Source organism: Equus przewalskii, chromosome 28, assembly GCF_037783145.1.
Source record: "Equus przewalskii isolate Varuska chromosome 28, EquPr2, whole genome shotgun sequence".
Taxonomy (NCBI): Eukaryota; Metazoa; Chordata; class Mammalia; order Perissodactyla; family Equidae; genus Equus; species Equus przewalskii.
The window spans coordinates 3,279,546-3,293,750 of NC_091858.1; the positions used below are offsets into that span (position 1 = coordinate 3,279,546).

The 14,205-nt window shown below is 51.4% G+C and overlaps 2 protein-coding genes across 12 annotated transcripts in view; one reads left to right on the top strand and one right to left on the bottom strand.

The window, feature by feature from the left end:
* Positions 1-14,205, top strand: part of ANK1 (ankyrin 1) — a 622,216-nt gene that overhangs the window by 223,718 nt on the left and 384,293 nt on the right. The window lies entirely within an intron of this gene.
* Positions 8,147-14,205, bottom strand: part of GPAT4 (glycerol-3-phosphate acyltransferase 4) — a 36,110-nt gene continuing 30,051 nt past the window's right edge. For 3 of the 11 annotated variants that reach the window (XM_008523157.2, XM_008523158.2, XM_070598781.1), the window contains 3 exons: positions 11,517-11,645; positions 11,355-11,434; positions 8,147-9,151 (listed from right to left, as the gene is read on the bottom strand). In XM_008523157.2, the coding sequence (XP_008521379.1) occupies positions 9,043-9,151; positions 11,355-11,434; positions 11,517-11,645 (318 nt within the window). In that variant the 3' untranslated portion in view covers positions 8,147-9,042. Of the gene's footprint in view, positions 9,152-11,092; positions 11,435-11,516; positions 11,646-14,205 lie in introns of all 11 variants that reach the window. The other 8 variants (XM_070598782.1, XM_070598783.1, XM_070598784.1 and 5 more) reach the window with 5 other exon arrangements.

The window sequence follows — 14,205 nt, forward strand, 5'->3', positions numbered from 1 at the left end:
TGTTCAAATTCTGGTGAGGGCAGCCCGGCTTTCGCGGGCAGTGACGCTTCGGTACTTTACAGGGTCTGACGACTCAGGCTGCCTGAGCAGAGATGGCTGGGGCCACTGCCCCCACCCCAAGGGTGAGGAAATCCTCAAGAGACCCTGGCCGTCCACAGATGTGGAATAGCCTTGGATGGAGCTACTTCTCCATATCTGCCTAGGCTGATCTGAGGAGAGTCAAGCTGTAGGGCTCCTTCTTGTCCTATTTAAGCTGTGCTGAACCCAAAGAGTCACAACATGGAAGCCACTTGGATCCCATTTTGTTCCCACATCACCTACAGGTCCAGGAGTCCCCTACCTTGAGGTCATGGACATCCTCAACTGTCCTGCTGCTCCGCTGCCAGCAGCCCCTCCTCAGAAGCCCTGGCCTGTCCCCCAGTACTGTCTGCTGCTCTTCAGGGCAAGGAACCAAAGACTGACCCCACCTTTGACAACAGCCTTGGGTGCAAAGGGGCGAGGACTCAGTTTGCACAGGTGGAAAGGAGCTCCAGGTGACAGGCAGGGGAGGGCTGGGCTGACCTCCAGACCGTGCTGTGCAGGTCTGCTGGGATGGGCTCCTTGTCAGTATTAACCCCCTGGGGCTGGGCACGAATAGCTCACATCCTTTAAGCAATAATTCTCCCATCCTGCTACTTCCATGGGTAAGGCAAGTACCTGAACAGGGACGATGACGTTGGAAGTGGGGGGAGAGACTGGTCTTCTTCCGTGCGTCTGCCAGCCTCTTTCCCCACGGCCAGCCCAGAGGGCATGCGCTCAGAGCCCCTCCTGAGGCCTCTCTCAGCAGGCAGACAAACCTCATTAATCTTGGTAAAGTGAGTGAAAGCACATTCACCTGTCCGAGCCAGAGAATTAATGTTGTGTCAATAGGAAATTAGTGTTTACCTCTGGCCTTCACATCTTCCCTTTGCTACAAAGCCCAGGGCAGAACAGCCCAAACGCAGGACCACGGTCAGAGGAGAGAGAAACAAAACGCCCCAACACAGGCGCCGGCCTAGGCTGTGCCGGGGATGGGATGCCCTCTGAGGTGAGCTCCCCGGTGCAGGGAGAGGACAGGAGCCATCCCCGGCCTCAGACAAGCCGAGTGGTGACAGCAGTGCCTTGGGGTCAGAGATTCTCCATGGCCTGTGAGCCCTAGGGAGACATGCTTCTCGCCCCACCCCTGCGTGGACAAATAGACGCAGCGCAGGAGACCCCTCTCTCTCTGCAGGACACACGGCTGACTCTCACCCTAGGCAGTCGGCACATGCTGCCGCACAGGCCGAATGGGGCCACAGTACTGAGCGAGGAGCGCTGGTCCCAGGGTACCTGCTGTGCCAGGCACCATGTGTGGGGACTGACAGATGTTCTCCAAGAGTCCCTCAGAGCGGCCATTCTGCCTTTGTCTCAGAGATCCTGCAGTGCAGGAAAATTCAACAGCTTAGTCTCAAGGCCACACACGGGGAGGAGGTGGGCTTGAACCCAGGCCTGAATCCAAAGCCGGCGTTTCCCCCAGTCATCATCACACACCCAGTTTCACACTGGAAGGATCAGCCACAGCACCGAGGTCAAGTGTAAGGACAGGAAGTCTCCGAGAAAGCCCCTCTGGGTCACTCTCCACGCCCCCACCCCCGGGAATGCCTCGCCGTGGGAGGGGCAGGGAGAGGCAGGGCTGGGCCAGCTAACTCAGAGGGTGAGGGTGTGTGCATGCCTGTGTGCCCCAGGAAAAGAAACCAAACAGGCCGATAAGATCGCTCGTTTCCAGAGCAAAGCACCAATTAAACACAAGGCAGATGTGAGCAAATAAAGCTGTGGCGTCCAGAGAGAAAATCGATACTAGATTGTGTGTCCCGGCCCAATCATATCCCAATTAACGCCGGCGGGTGGGCCGGGCGGGAGGTAGGTGGCCGGCTGCCTCGCAGCGGGCCTCCCCAGGTGGGGGCTGCAGCCCCGATTCTGAGGGGCCTGTGTGGGCCGTGAAATGTGGGGGGAGGTGATAAAAGGGGCTCCCCTCAGTCACCTAGGCAGCCGGGGGCAGGAGGAGGGCGGGCAGGGTGGGCGAGAGGTGCTTTGGGAGGGGGAGTCACTGGAAAGTAGACAACTCAGACCACACAGGCAGGCTGCTTGATATTTCACTTGCCCCCCCAAAGATAAGAGGCTTGCTTTTGGAAAGTGATAGAAAATCGGGCAAAAATGGGAAAACTGGAAAACAAATTTCTACTCCCAAGAAATTATATTGAAGCCCGTGCTTATTCTGTCCATATTTTATTTAATTCAGAAAGTACAGCAAGCAGTTAGGTAATTTTCGAGAGGGGTGATAAAAGCAAATGGCAAGGGTTTGCAGCACAGAAGCGGGTGACTGTGGGGGTGTTGTCCAGAACATTCCATGGAAGGGCTTCAGGCTTATGACCAGGGTACCAGGGACGAGGCAGTGTGACAACAGCCACCTGCCAACAGTTTACCAAGTTTAGCGGGCCCCCTGCCCCAGGGAGGTGGTTTTGGCACAGTCAGGACAAGTCAAAAGTGCCAACGTCCCAGGAAGAGGAGCTCTGGCTGTGGGCCGGGTGCCCGGCCGCGAGGGCCATTACTGACCGTGAAGTCCTGCCCTTGTGGGCGTCAGGACATGCCCTGGCAAGCATGCCCTGCCACGAGAACTCCCACAGCTCCCAGGGAAAGGAGACCCAACGCTGTGTGGGAAGCAAAGAGCAAGGGTGGAGGAAAGGTGGCGAGTTGGTGGCAAAAAGGACACCTGCTTCCTCTTCCCTCCAGGAAGTCCCTGCAGCCAGGCCCTCCCGGACCCTGAGTGCTCCGGCCAAGAGCCCAGAGGCGGAGGCCCTTTTCGAGTGGGAGTTTTGTGGGCGAAGGACTGCTGCCTGCCAAAGAGAAACGAAATTTGCTAGCCGAATATTTTTCAGACATTTTGCAAGATGCACGGCCTCCCTGACAATTTTTAATGTACTAACTGCCTGGTCCAGTGAGCTGATTAATTGGTGCTGGAGAGATCAATAAAAAACAGAAAATTAAAACAATTTTAAAGTGATTAAGTAGTTTAACACCTGTCTCCCGTCACGTCAGTGCAGGAAGAAAAATAAAGCAGGTGTCGAAGGGGCCTCCTGAAGCAAGAGAAAACAGCGCCTGCCGCGGAGAGATGACAAATCACAGCTGGGGGATCAATCGGAGCGCAGGCGGCCGTCCCCGGCCCCTGCAGCAGCCGCGGGGACCTGGCCCTGGGTGCCGCTGCAGAGCCACCCCTCAGCCCGGAGGATCAAGTGTTCTGTCCAGACCCCGAGCCCGTGACGGGGGCGGGAGGGAGCAAGGGGCTGAAGAACATCTCAGCCCAGAACTCGGGACGGGATGGCATGGGCAGGCGCCAGCTTACCTCCCGCAACCTCATATCCGGCCATTTGGAGCTGCAGGGGGGTTCAAATCCAATGAGAATGCACTTGGGGAGCCGTCGGGTCAAGAGAAGGAAACAGTCATAGCCCACTAGGATGACTCGATCTTCCGTTCTGGAAGATCCAGGTCTCCACCCTCACGGCCAAGGGAGACAGGGCCTGCCGACCTCCACCTTCCCCCGGCCTCAGACTGTCTGGCTGTACCCACAGGGGTGCAGGGACCTGCTGGATGAAGCCCGAAGGCCCCCTGCAACTCCTTTGTGCCAGCCTCGCTCCTCTCGCCCCCTCCATCAGCCATGGCGGAAGTTGCACAGCAAGTCACTCCTTTCCCTTAGTTTAACGTATTTGACTCAAAATGACCGGAAGTAAACTCAGGGAATACAAGAAACTCTAAGACGATTCTTCTCCAACTTCCCCGCCGAAGTTCTGACAATAGAGTGGAATGTACATGGATGGGGAAGCGACGGGAGGGAGAATTATCGAGGCTAGAGGCAAACCCCCAAGGGAAACATTACACACAAGTCTCCTGTTCTACCTTGAAAGTGGACTTGAAGTTTGCACATGTCAAGTGCAGATATATGTCGTCATTCAGGTTCTAGAAAGCTGTAAGCAAGCTGTCCTGTGGCTCCCCTGCCTGGCCGCAGCACTACACCACCCTGGGGTGGGGGTGGGGGTGGGGCTCCGGCGTGCGCACAGGCCTCAGGGCTCCTTGGAGGAGAGCCTGGGTCCTTGACACCGACGCCCCCACCCCCGCACACGGACAGAGCGGGGCCCCCCTCCTGAAACCCTGATCTTACTACTTACTGCCTGGCGGGACGGTCACGTTTGTTTTTTCTCCAGCTGCCTGTTCCTCTTCAAGATCCCGGATCTAGCAGCTTTCACTCCCAAGACCAGGACAGAAAAGGAACTCCAAGCAACGACAGACAAACCTTGCAGCAGGGTTAAAACATGAAATCTTAAAAACATTTAAAAATGTGATTTAAAGACATAACAACGTAAAATGTTTGAAAACACTAAGGCCCTCAGCTGAACTTCTTCCTAGCAATCCAAGCTTTCAAAGCCCCTCTCCTGTGAACACCTGTCACACTAAGTTTCAACGGCAAAGAAGTTGGTGGCAGTGGCCTGCACAATCACAGGGTCAAGGAGCAGGAGTTCCACTATTAGTTTCAAGAAAACACTTGACTAGCCATTTTCTCCCCTTCCCGTAACTTCCTGCTGGGTTGGGTAGTCCTGGCTATGCTTAGTGGTTGGGCTGCTCCATATTCATGTTTGGGACCATGTTAGTCTCAATGAAAAGGTGTCAAACCCTTTACAGCAAATTTTATGCCAATGCCAATCTCACAAAAAAGATTTCCAACCTTCAGCTATTGCCTCACTTTTTAAAATAATACACAGCCAAATTTCCACGTAACAAAATACAATTTCTTGGCAGTTCCTGCCACAAGCCACGACTGGTGATTTGGGCAGGTAGGAAGCTAACAGGTCCTGGATGGATCTTCAATGTCCATTTGCCGTGGGTGCCTACTCCAGGTGCACCTCTTGGGGGCATGGCTGACCCGTGGAGCCGTCTGTGGCACCAGCGAGGGGCTGTGCTACCCAGAATGCAATTGCGGGGCCCAGCCCGGGTGCCTCACCACTCTCGGGAGCAGGCCCAAAGTTCTCGCCACGCGCCCTCGGGCCTGCAGCTGCTCCCTGCAGAGTGGGCCTCAGACTGACGGAGATGAAGTTTCCCTGCGCCCAAGTTCCAAACTCGGCTGTTTTGTTTCTGTTAAAATGCAATTGTTTTTCTCTGGAGCGTGTGGTGACTGCTCAGCGTCAGGAAGATGTATGAAAACCTCCACTTCAATTCAGCATCCCTTTTCTCCCAGACAAACACGGTCGGATTTTAATAAATCAAAGAGCCACACTGTTTAATAAAAATTTATTGACTTACAAGTGATTATTTATCAAAAGACCATTAATAGCAGGTACTGAAATGATGTGTTACTGGGTGGTGCTGGGAGACTAATAGGAAATCAATGCAGCCGGCCAGCCGGAATGCATATGAGACGCCCGCCCCCCGACAGCTGGCGCAATTTCACCAGCAAAATACACCAGGCGCTACTCCTGGTGCAATGAAAAGTTCCCCCTTTTTATTTATCGTTTACAAATGAAATGATCAATACTTTTAATCTAGAGCAAAATTTATTAACTTTCCCATCGGAGAGAGACATATTGACTGGGGGGAGAGGGGTGGTAGTGCAGTGGAAGATGGATGGCGGGATGGTCAGCTCTGAACCTGTCCAGGAGTCAGTGTGCGTGCAGGTGCCCATGCAGTCCAGATGTCCCAGGCCACACACGGTGAGTGCGGCTGGAGAAATTGAGTGTGCCCACCCAAGACGCACAGCAGGCAGATGGGACCCATGGCACAGTCGACTCTCTCATGCATCAGGGCACAGCTGGAAGCACTATCCCACAGACAGCTGAGTTTTTGGTCAATTCCAGGAAGAAAATGGTAGGGTTTATAGTCCCAGAAGACTTATGCAGAACAACAGAGTTAGAGCACACCCGGTAGGTGCTGCTATGAAGGGCTGAAACGGGACACACCTGAGGACTCCTGCCATTGGTGTGGCGTGGGCATTCAGTGCTCTGCAGAGCACTCCCCACCACCTCACATCAAGCCTCTTCTAATCTCTGACGGGCAGGAGGAGGAAGTGCGCTCTGACAGAGCGAAGAGTCAAGTTCCAAAGCTGCTTCTACCATGTCACAAGGATGCCACCTCAAACTGCTCCATCGAGCTTAGCTTGCTGAGCTCCGGCCTGGCTGACAGGCTTCTCTGTCGGGGAATTTTACTAGCCTTTTTAGAAAGTTCCTTCTCTAACTAGGTGAAAAAAAAACCTCACGTCTGAGTGAAAAAAGTCTTTCCAAGATCCACAATCAAACCTAGCCAGGCCCACAATCACCTAAAACCCTGAGGACTCTCCTCCACACGTGGGGCATGCTCTAGTGGAGTGGAGCTTCGCTAGCCCCAAAGTTTTGAAGTTATTTCTGAACCCAGATGACTTGAGAGCTTAAAGCCAAAGCCTGAACTATGGTTTTAAAAATTATAGAAATTTCAGAGGTGGAACGGGCTTTGGAGGTCATTTAGCTCAAGTCCTTAGTTACAGATCAGGAAACAGAGAAATACAGTCACAACAGCAAAGGAGTAGCAGGTTTGGAAGTGGGACTAGACGCCAGCCTGTGCTCATCCCACTAAGTAATTCCATTTGGTTTTCTTCCAAGATTGTCCTCATCGCTGCCGGGCTCACAAGAGTGGATTCTGTACTCGACATGCGTCTTTGTCCTTATTCTTAAGTGCCATGAGGTTCACCACTCAAGACCAACCCTGTCATCTCAAACCAGGTGTTCTGACTTCTGGATTAACATGGGGCCTGCAGGGACCCCAATCTAAAAGGATGGAGCAGTCTGATGAGTCTGCACGCTTGTAACAAGCACCAAATAAGTTTGGGCGATCTCTCTTTGGGGGTGTAATTCGCCTCCCTCTGCTGAGTGAGAGAGGAACAAAACGCTACCCAGCCCCCACGAGCACTTGTCATGGAGCAGGGGTCTGAACCAAGCTCCCCAGCACTCTGCTAGGTCATCAACAATGGACAGGCTTGCTGAAAAGAACATGAGAAAACTAAAAACAAAGTATTAAAAAACACCTGTGAGAATCACTAAATGGCAGCTTTTTAAAAAGGGAACTTGATCTTCAAGCCCAATTTTTAAAGATCATTCTGGATAGCTTTTAAACGCTGCAAATATCACCTCCTGTAAGCTGAAAACCACTTTACTCCCGAACATTTTGTAGAAGAGTTCATAACAGCCTGTTCTTACAGTCCTAATAGTGTTTTTATTTGAGAGAGAGAATTTCTCACTGGCTAGCAAGAGGGCGGGGAGGAGGAGCTGGGGGCTGTTCAGGGAGGCAGCGGCACCGGAAGGCCACCGAGGTGAGTCAGACTAAGGGCAGGGAGGAGAGGCCACCAGATCGGCTGCCTCAGGAGCAGGGCTTCACTTCCCCATCGCCAAATCGCCCAGAGGGCAGCCTTGGAGAGGTGACACTTAGAATGGCTTGTGCAAAGACCTGGAAGGTGTGTTGTGACTGCCATGCTGGAGCCAGGGGAGGGTGCCGGGGGGATGGAGAGATGGGCAAACGGGGGTGAGGCAAGGCTCTCCTCCAAGGGATGTTGAAATTGGTGGGCACTGGAAGCAAGCGCTGGCAAGGGATGCTTGGCTTCGGATCTGCCCTCACAGGGACTGCAGGCGGGTGCAGGAAGCCCAGTTTCTCTCTGGCCGGATGGAAGCCCAAGGGGCACCAAAGATCTCGTTGCCCCTCCTGCCACCCTCGCCAACCCTTCTAGAACCGCTGCTCCTCCCTGCTCCCATATTCCTCATTGCTTCCCATTGTCCTTACCTCCATGCTGCCCCTGCCACCCTCACTCTCTCCCCAAACTCCACCAGTGGAGTCCCCACCTGTGCAGAGATCCACATCCCAGTCTGTGCTGAGAACTCTAAACTCATCAGAGAGAGATGCAGATGTCACACAAGTCGTTTACCGTCTTCCCAACAATACCTGTCCTCATCCCAGAGGTCATGTGGATTTCCTAGTCCCAACATTCTACAGGTGTTCAAGTGAGAGAACTGTAACTCTGATTAGAAACCTGTTGCTTAGGGGTACATCTAGGGGAGAAAGAGTGAAGGGAAAAACCCCTCAATTCATTCACCACAGAAGACAATTTTATTTACTCACAAAACAAACCCCAAGCCCTGGGCAGCAGCTCTGAGCTCAGACCTTGTCCTGCCGCTCTTCACAGACCTGTCCTTCACTCCCAGTAGCCTCCCACCCCCACAACCACCCTGTGAGGTACGTATCGCCACCCTTCCCCTCCTGGTCCAGGTTAGAGACAGGGAAACTGAGGCACATGTTAACAGAGAGAAAGTCACACTGGAGTTCAGGGTGAGCGTGGAGTTTGAGTGCAAAATGCCTCTTGGCGGCCACTGCACACCAGTCACTGGCCCACCTTGCCTCTTCCCCTCCCCTTTGGTTACTGCCAGTGGGCAGCAGCAAAGAATTTAAAACTTCATTTTGCTGAAAGCCCCTGCAGACAAGCTTTCTTTTTATCAAGTCTGCAGAGCTCCAAGGCTGGCGGGTGGTGTTCAGGTTAAAGCGAGCCGCACTGCCTCGGTGGTGCCTTTCCTCACGGGTGGGGAGATCCTTTCCCCAGCAAAGTCCCTGGCAGGTGGCCATCTGTAACAGACCAACATCCTAACAACTCGGATACAGGAATGGGGCCAGTTTTCCCCAACCACTCAGCCGTGGATGCGCACAGGTGGAGAGCTGACTTTAATGGCATTCCTCCAACGGACTTATGGTACAAGAAACAAGAAGGCATCTCGTCCTGGGCAGCAACACCCAGCACTGTTCACTTCAGACGGCCAGCCCAGGATCCCGGGGCGGCTCTGAAGAAGCTGGAGTCCTGGGCTCCAGAGCAGCCGGAAGAGCCCTGGAGTCTGGAAAGGATGCAGCAGTGGGGGCAGAGGCGGTGACAACTCCAGCTGGCTCACGTGTCAGGATTCAGGCGCGGCAGCCCCAGCCGGTGCGACCATGGGCTCAGGACCGGCTCCTGTCTTCGTGGTTCCCAACAATCATCTTGCTGTACAGCCTCTGCTGCTCCTCCTTGAATGCATCCTTCACCTTCTCCCTCTTCAGCCCCCCATCCCTGGTGGCAGAAAGACTGGCTGTAACAGCAGAGCAGGCTTCTCACCCGCCCTCGCGCCACAGCCAGATGCACATGCTGCTCAAACACCAAGAAAAACCCACCAGAAACAAAAGGACTCCAGGGCGCTCTCATCAGCACAACCTCAGAAACTGGCCCTGGACTCCTGGAATGCGCCCTTTCTACCTTAAACTCTCACTCCTGCCCTGGGGTCAGAATTCCCTACCCATACTGAAGGCACTTTGTAATTGCTTAGTCTACCAAGGAGTTTAAAATTCTACTGGAACATTCATCGCCACCTGACAAAAGATAAAGGAGGCATTCTGGCACCATGGAAGCTGAGCCAAGCTTAGGAAATATTGAGACTTAGAATGAATCTGTAAGATTTATCTGTGAAATAAAACCTGTAAAATCAGACCCAAGGATTCTCCAAATTCACCCAAACAACGAACACGAGGGGAAATACAAGTTCTTACTGCTTCTGCGCTCAAGGGCCGGTAGTGTAAGGGAACCCAAGTGACTCTCAGAGTTCTGGGCTAACACCCCAGCACCTCCTCCAACACCCCAAATAAATCCTGCACACTTGGACTTGCTTCTTCAAGGTCCCACTCCCACCGTCATCCCACCTCCTTGCCTAACTCTAGAATTAGCATCACCTGCAGTAACTAAGGAAAATCCCAGCCAACTTTTGTCTTTCTGCTATACTTTTTTTTTGAATTATGTTGGTGGTAGTGGCGGAAAAAGTCTCTGATGAAGCCCTACCACTGACAGACTTACACTAGGGAGATGCACATCTGCTACGCACTCGAGAACCCACAGCAAAGGCACTGTAAGCAAGGAGCCCCTTGTCTTTACCAGGCCTCAGTGACAGGGAACATGGAGCAGTGGTGGAACATTCCAGCTCCAGCAGCCTGTCGGACCTGAGCCTAAAATCTGGCTCTGGTGCTTAGTCTGTGACAACAGTTACTGAGACTCTGAGTCTCAACTTCTCACTTGTAAAATGGGAGTAACAGTTTTATCCCTCATGGAGTTATTGCAGGATGAAGTGAGGTCATCACGTAAAATGGGAGTAACGGTTTTATCCCTCATGGAGTTACTGTAGGATGGAAGTGAGGCCATCACGTAAAATGGGAGTACCGGTTTTATCCCTCATGGAGTTACTGCAGGATGGAAGTGAGGCCATCACGTAAAATGGGAGTAACAGTTTTATCCCTTATGGAGTTACTGTAGGATGAAGTGAGGCCATCATGTAAAGCACCAACGACACAGTGTCTGGCACACAGGAATTGCTCAATAAATGTTAGCATTTTTAAAAAGGCCATAATCTGAGGGCCATGCTATTACTTAAGAATCCACAGGTCAGTTTAAAACTTGAATTACTACAGCTTCTTTTCCTATAATGCCCACTTTAGTCAAATGGCCTTCAGAGCTGGCCCTTGCACTTAAAACTAAGAGTCCTTGCAGGTGGAAAGGTTCCCCTGAACCAGCCTTCATCCCAGTTACTCTCCTGCTATTTAGAAGCTGATCATCTCATTATGTAGCATAAGGGTCTACGGAGCTATGGCCCATGGGCCAAACTTAGCTGACACCTGTTTTTGTAGTAAAGTTTTACTGGAACACAGACACGCTCATCGTCCATGTATTGTCTCTGGTTGCTTTCACACCACAATGGCAGAGTTGAGCAGTTACAACAGAGGCCACACGGCCCACAAAGTCTCAAGTATTTACTGACTCCTTACAGAGAAAGTTTGTCAACTCCTGCTCTAGGAGGGAACAAGCTAAATGCAATACATACAACTTCTGCCTTTCTAAGGATGGTCCAGTTTTGCTAAAGGTCATGGGCTCAGAGAGCCCAGTACTCCTATGAGGTTTCCAGATCAGCATCAGGTCACTCTACCTAAAGAGACAAAAACTATTTGGGTGCCCTGGTAGACCGGTACACACCCCAGAAAGGAACACAGACTCAACAATTTCAGTCGAAGCCTGCTGGGCTCCATGTTCCTCAAGGTCAATACGTAACATGGGGCACTTCCGAGCTGGAACCAGGAGAAAGGAGTCAAAGTGCTCACTCTCCAGAGCTGGGAGGCTCAATCCTCCACACCAGGAAGAGAGAGGAGTCGTCTTTGTAAATGGAGTCAAGCCTTCAGCGCTTGCTCCGGAAGTTCGTGTTCCCAGACTCAGCGGGCGCAGGCTGGCTCGGACTCACCACAGCAGGTCCACGAGTCCCCCCTGCCTGGCGATGGCCGCTTTCACCCTATTGGCAAACTGGACGGCATCCTCATCTGTCTGTAAGAAAAGAAGGAGTGAGACCACTCAACAGAGGTCCCACAGAGGTAGCTGAAGACCTCTGCCCGGTGTGGGAACCTACCTCTCTGGTCATGGGAGGCAGGTACCAAACACTGCAGACAATGGCCCAGCTGGTCATCATTCTCAGCAGGTATGTCACCATCCCATATTTGCTGCTGTTCCAGAAGGCATCACCAAACTGAGGGTCATACTAAAAGGCAACGGCAAGCTAAATGGTAACAACGTGTGTGTGTCAACAGCCACTTTTCCGAGTGCATCAGGTGGGGGGCAGTATGAGTATTAGAAAGCTGCTGCCAGACCCCTCCACGAACATTCCGAAGGAATCCTACATCTGGGCGGTTCTCACCTCCAGCAACACCAACCTCTCCTGACTGACCCCAGAGTCTGCTGTGGGCATTAGGGAGAATACCTAACAGCCTTCCTCAAACACATGTCCTTCCTCCTGGGGTTAGTCGCGTGTCTTACTCACTCACAGGTGTATAGAATCTATTATTTAAGTTTTCAAGCATACCCAAAAACAGAGAGAATAGGATAATATACTTTCATATAGCCATTCCCCAGACTCAGTAATTACCAACAGTTCACCATACTTGCCTCCTCTATCCCCTCCCCTCTTATAAACCCTCGCCCCAACATCACGTCATTCACTCATAAATACGTCTTCACGTACCTTCCCCAATAAAGATATTTTCTTATACAACTACCAACTTTTTAACTTCTGGTGCCCCAGACCAAGGAGAAAACAATTAAAAATCTTACGATACGCTTCTGTAATTACACTTATAACACAGCTCATCTGCTGAGGAGGTGGCTCTGCTTTGAGGAAGCCACCAGTGTTCACCAGCAAGTGGGCACATGGCGACAGCTCACAAGGTCCCTGCCACACAGGTGCCGCACTTCCCACCCACAACCAGGGGGTCATGTGCCTTCCTCTGCCAGTGACTAGCAGAGGCCAAGGCTGTCCTTCACGCATTTTGTGGGAAACCGGCTGCAGCTGTGCCCCTCACTCTCCCCAAACAGAAGAATGCAAGTGGCAGGTAAGCAGGCTGGGAGTGGTGCTCGAGGAAGTGACATACGAAGCAACAAAAGGGACTGAGTTCTTGAGGAGAATGCCTGAACAGAGGAACTCCTACCAAAAGTCTGAGGGGCTACCACAGACTGACTGTGTGTAATGATAAAGTGAAGCCCTGGGACCAGGGAGTGACAAAATAAAAGGACACAATTTCAAGAGTTATCCCACAGGACCAAGCTGTCACCAGCGTCAAAAACGCCCTTCCCTGGAAGAGCCGGAGCAGGGACGCTGGCAGGGATGCTGCGGGTGGGGGTGGCACTTCAACTGTATGATCTTTTAGGCCTGTCAAGCCTAAATTTTATGATCCTCAGAGCAGAAAATGGATAATTATGCCTAGTTGAGGACCTGACTACAAAAGTGAAGACATTTAGATTTAATTATACAAACTAAGAAATTTAGATTTAACTACAGAAAACTTAAGGAGCTCACAGTATAATACCAAAAGGAAACAAGGGAGAAGAATGAGTTTTAAACAGAAGCAAATGAGTATGACTGGAAGGAAGTGGTGCTATATTTTATAAAGCACTATAAGGATAAAAAATGTGATATTATGTGTGAGTGTGAGGATCCTTTGTTTAGGGTTGATTCTATTCCAGGCTAGGCAGACACCTGAGAGAAAAACAAGGCAAAAGCTCAAAATAGCAATAAATTCCTCAAAATCAGATAATGGCTTAATATTACTGAAAATGTTAAAAGAGCCTTGAAATAGCTAAGGTTATTCAAGTCTGGTTACCAATGAAGGCTTCCCAACAACTAGGAAAACATCTGCGCAGCGCAAGTTGTGGATCCCCCATGGGCTTCAATAAATCGTGAACGGAATGAAAGCATACGTAAAATTTACACGTTTTTCTTTGGAAAGGAGTCGTAACCGTCTCAAGGGTCCACGTCCCAAAACTGGTTAAGAACCACTGCTCCAGAGCAGGGTTCTTGCAGCGTGGTTCTCGACAGCAGCATCACCAGCACACAGGAACAGATCAGAAATGCAGGTTCAGAAATGCTGGGCATGGGGCCCAGCATTGGCACATCCCTCCAGGTGATGCTAACGCAGCTGGAAAGAACCGAAGCTCTGGAGTGAGTGATCAGGGCTTCTACCTACTAGTCTGTTTTTGATAAACACGTGGTGAAGCACTGGACCACCAAAATGTTAAAATGCGTGTGACACAAACACCACTCCTGTTCCCACACCCACAGAAGACACTGCTGACAGACTGTTTTCCTTCTTGCTGTTCCCAGACACAGCATCCTTGACACATCGCTCGGGCAGCCCTAACCCATAGCTCGGTTTCCCTGCGGTCATCATCTGCCATCCCTGCCCTGGTGCTTTGACTCCTGGTAAAAGGGGAGTGGCTGGCAAGCACTTGCTTAACCAAGAGGAACACCTCTTTCCCAACTGCACCTGCTGTGCTGCAGAGTGAAAATGAGGAATATTTCTACAGAATGCTCTGCAGAGGCACGCCTGCAAAAGCATAGAGACGAAATCCTAAGCACAACTCTGACCCGAACTTAAACAATGCTTTACGCTAATCCGAGATTCCAACCTAAATACTTTAAACATATGGACAATAGCCTGTGTTTTTTAGAAGTAACAACGTAATAACATTCTTTTAGAAATACTACTATGTGGCTATCTATAAAATCAGAAGAATGTGAAGGGGGAAAAAGGGAAACTGACTGGCTA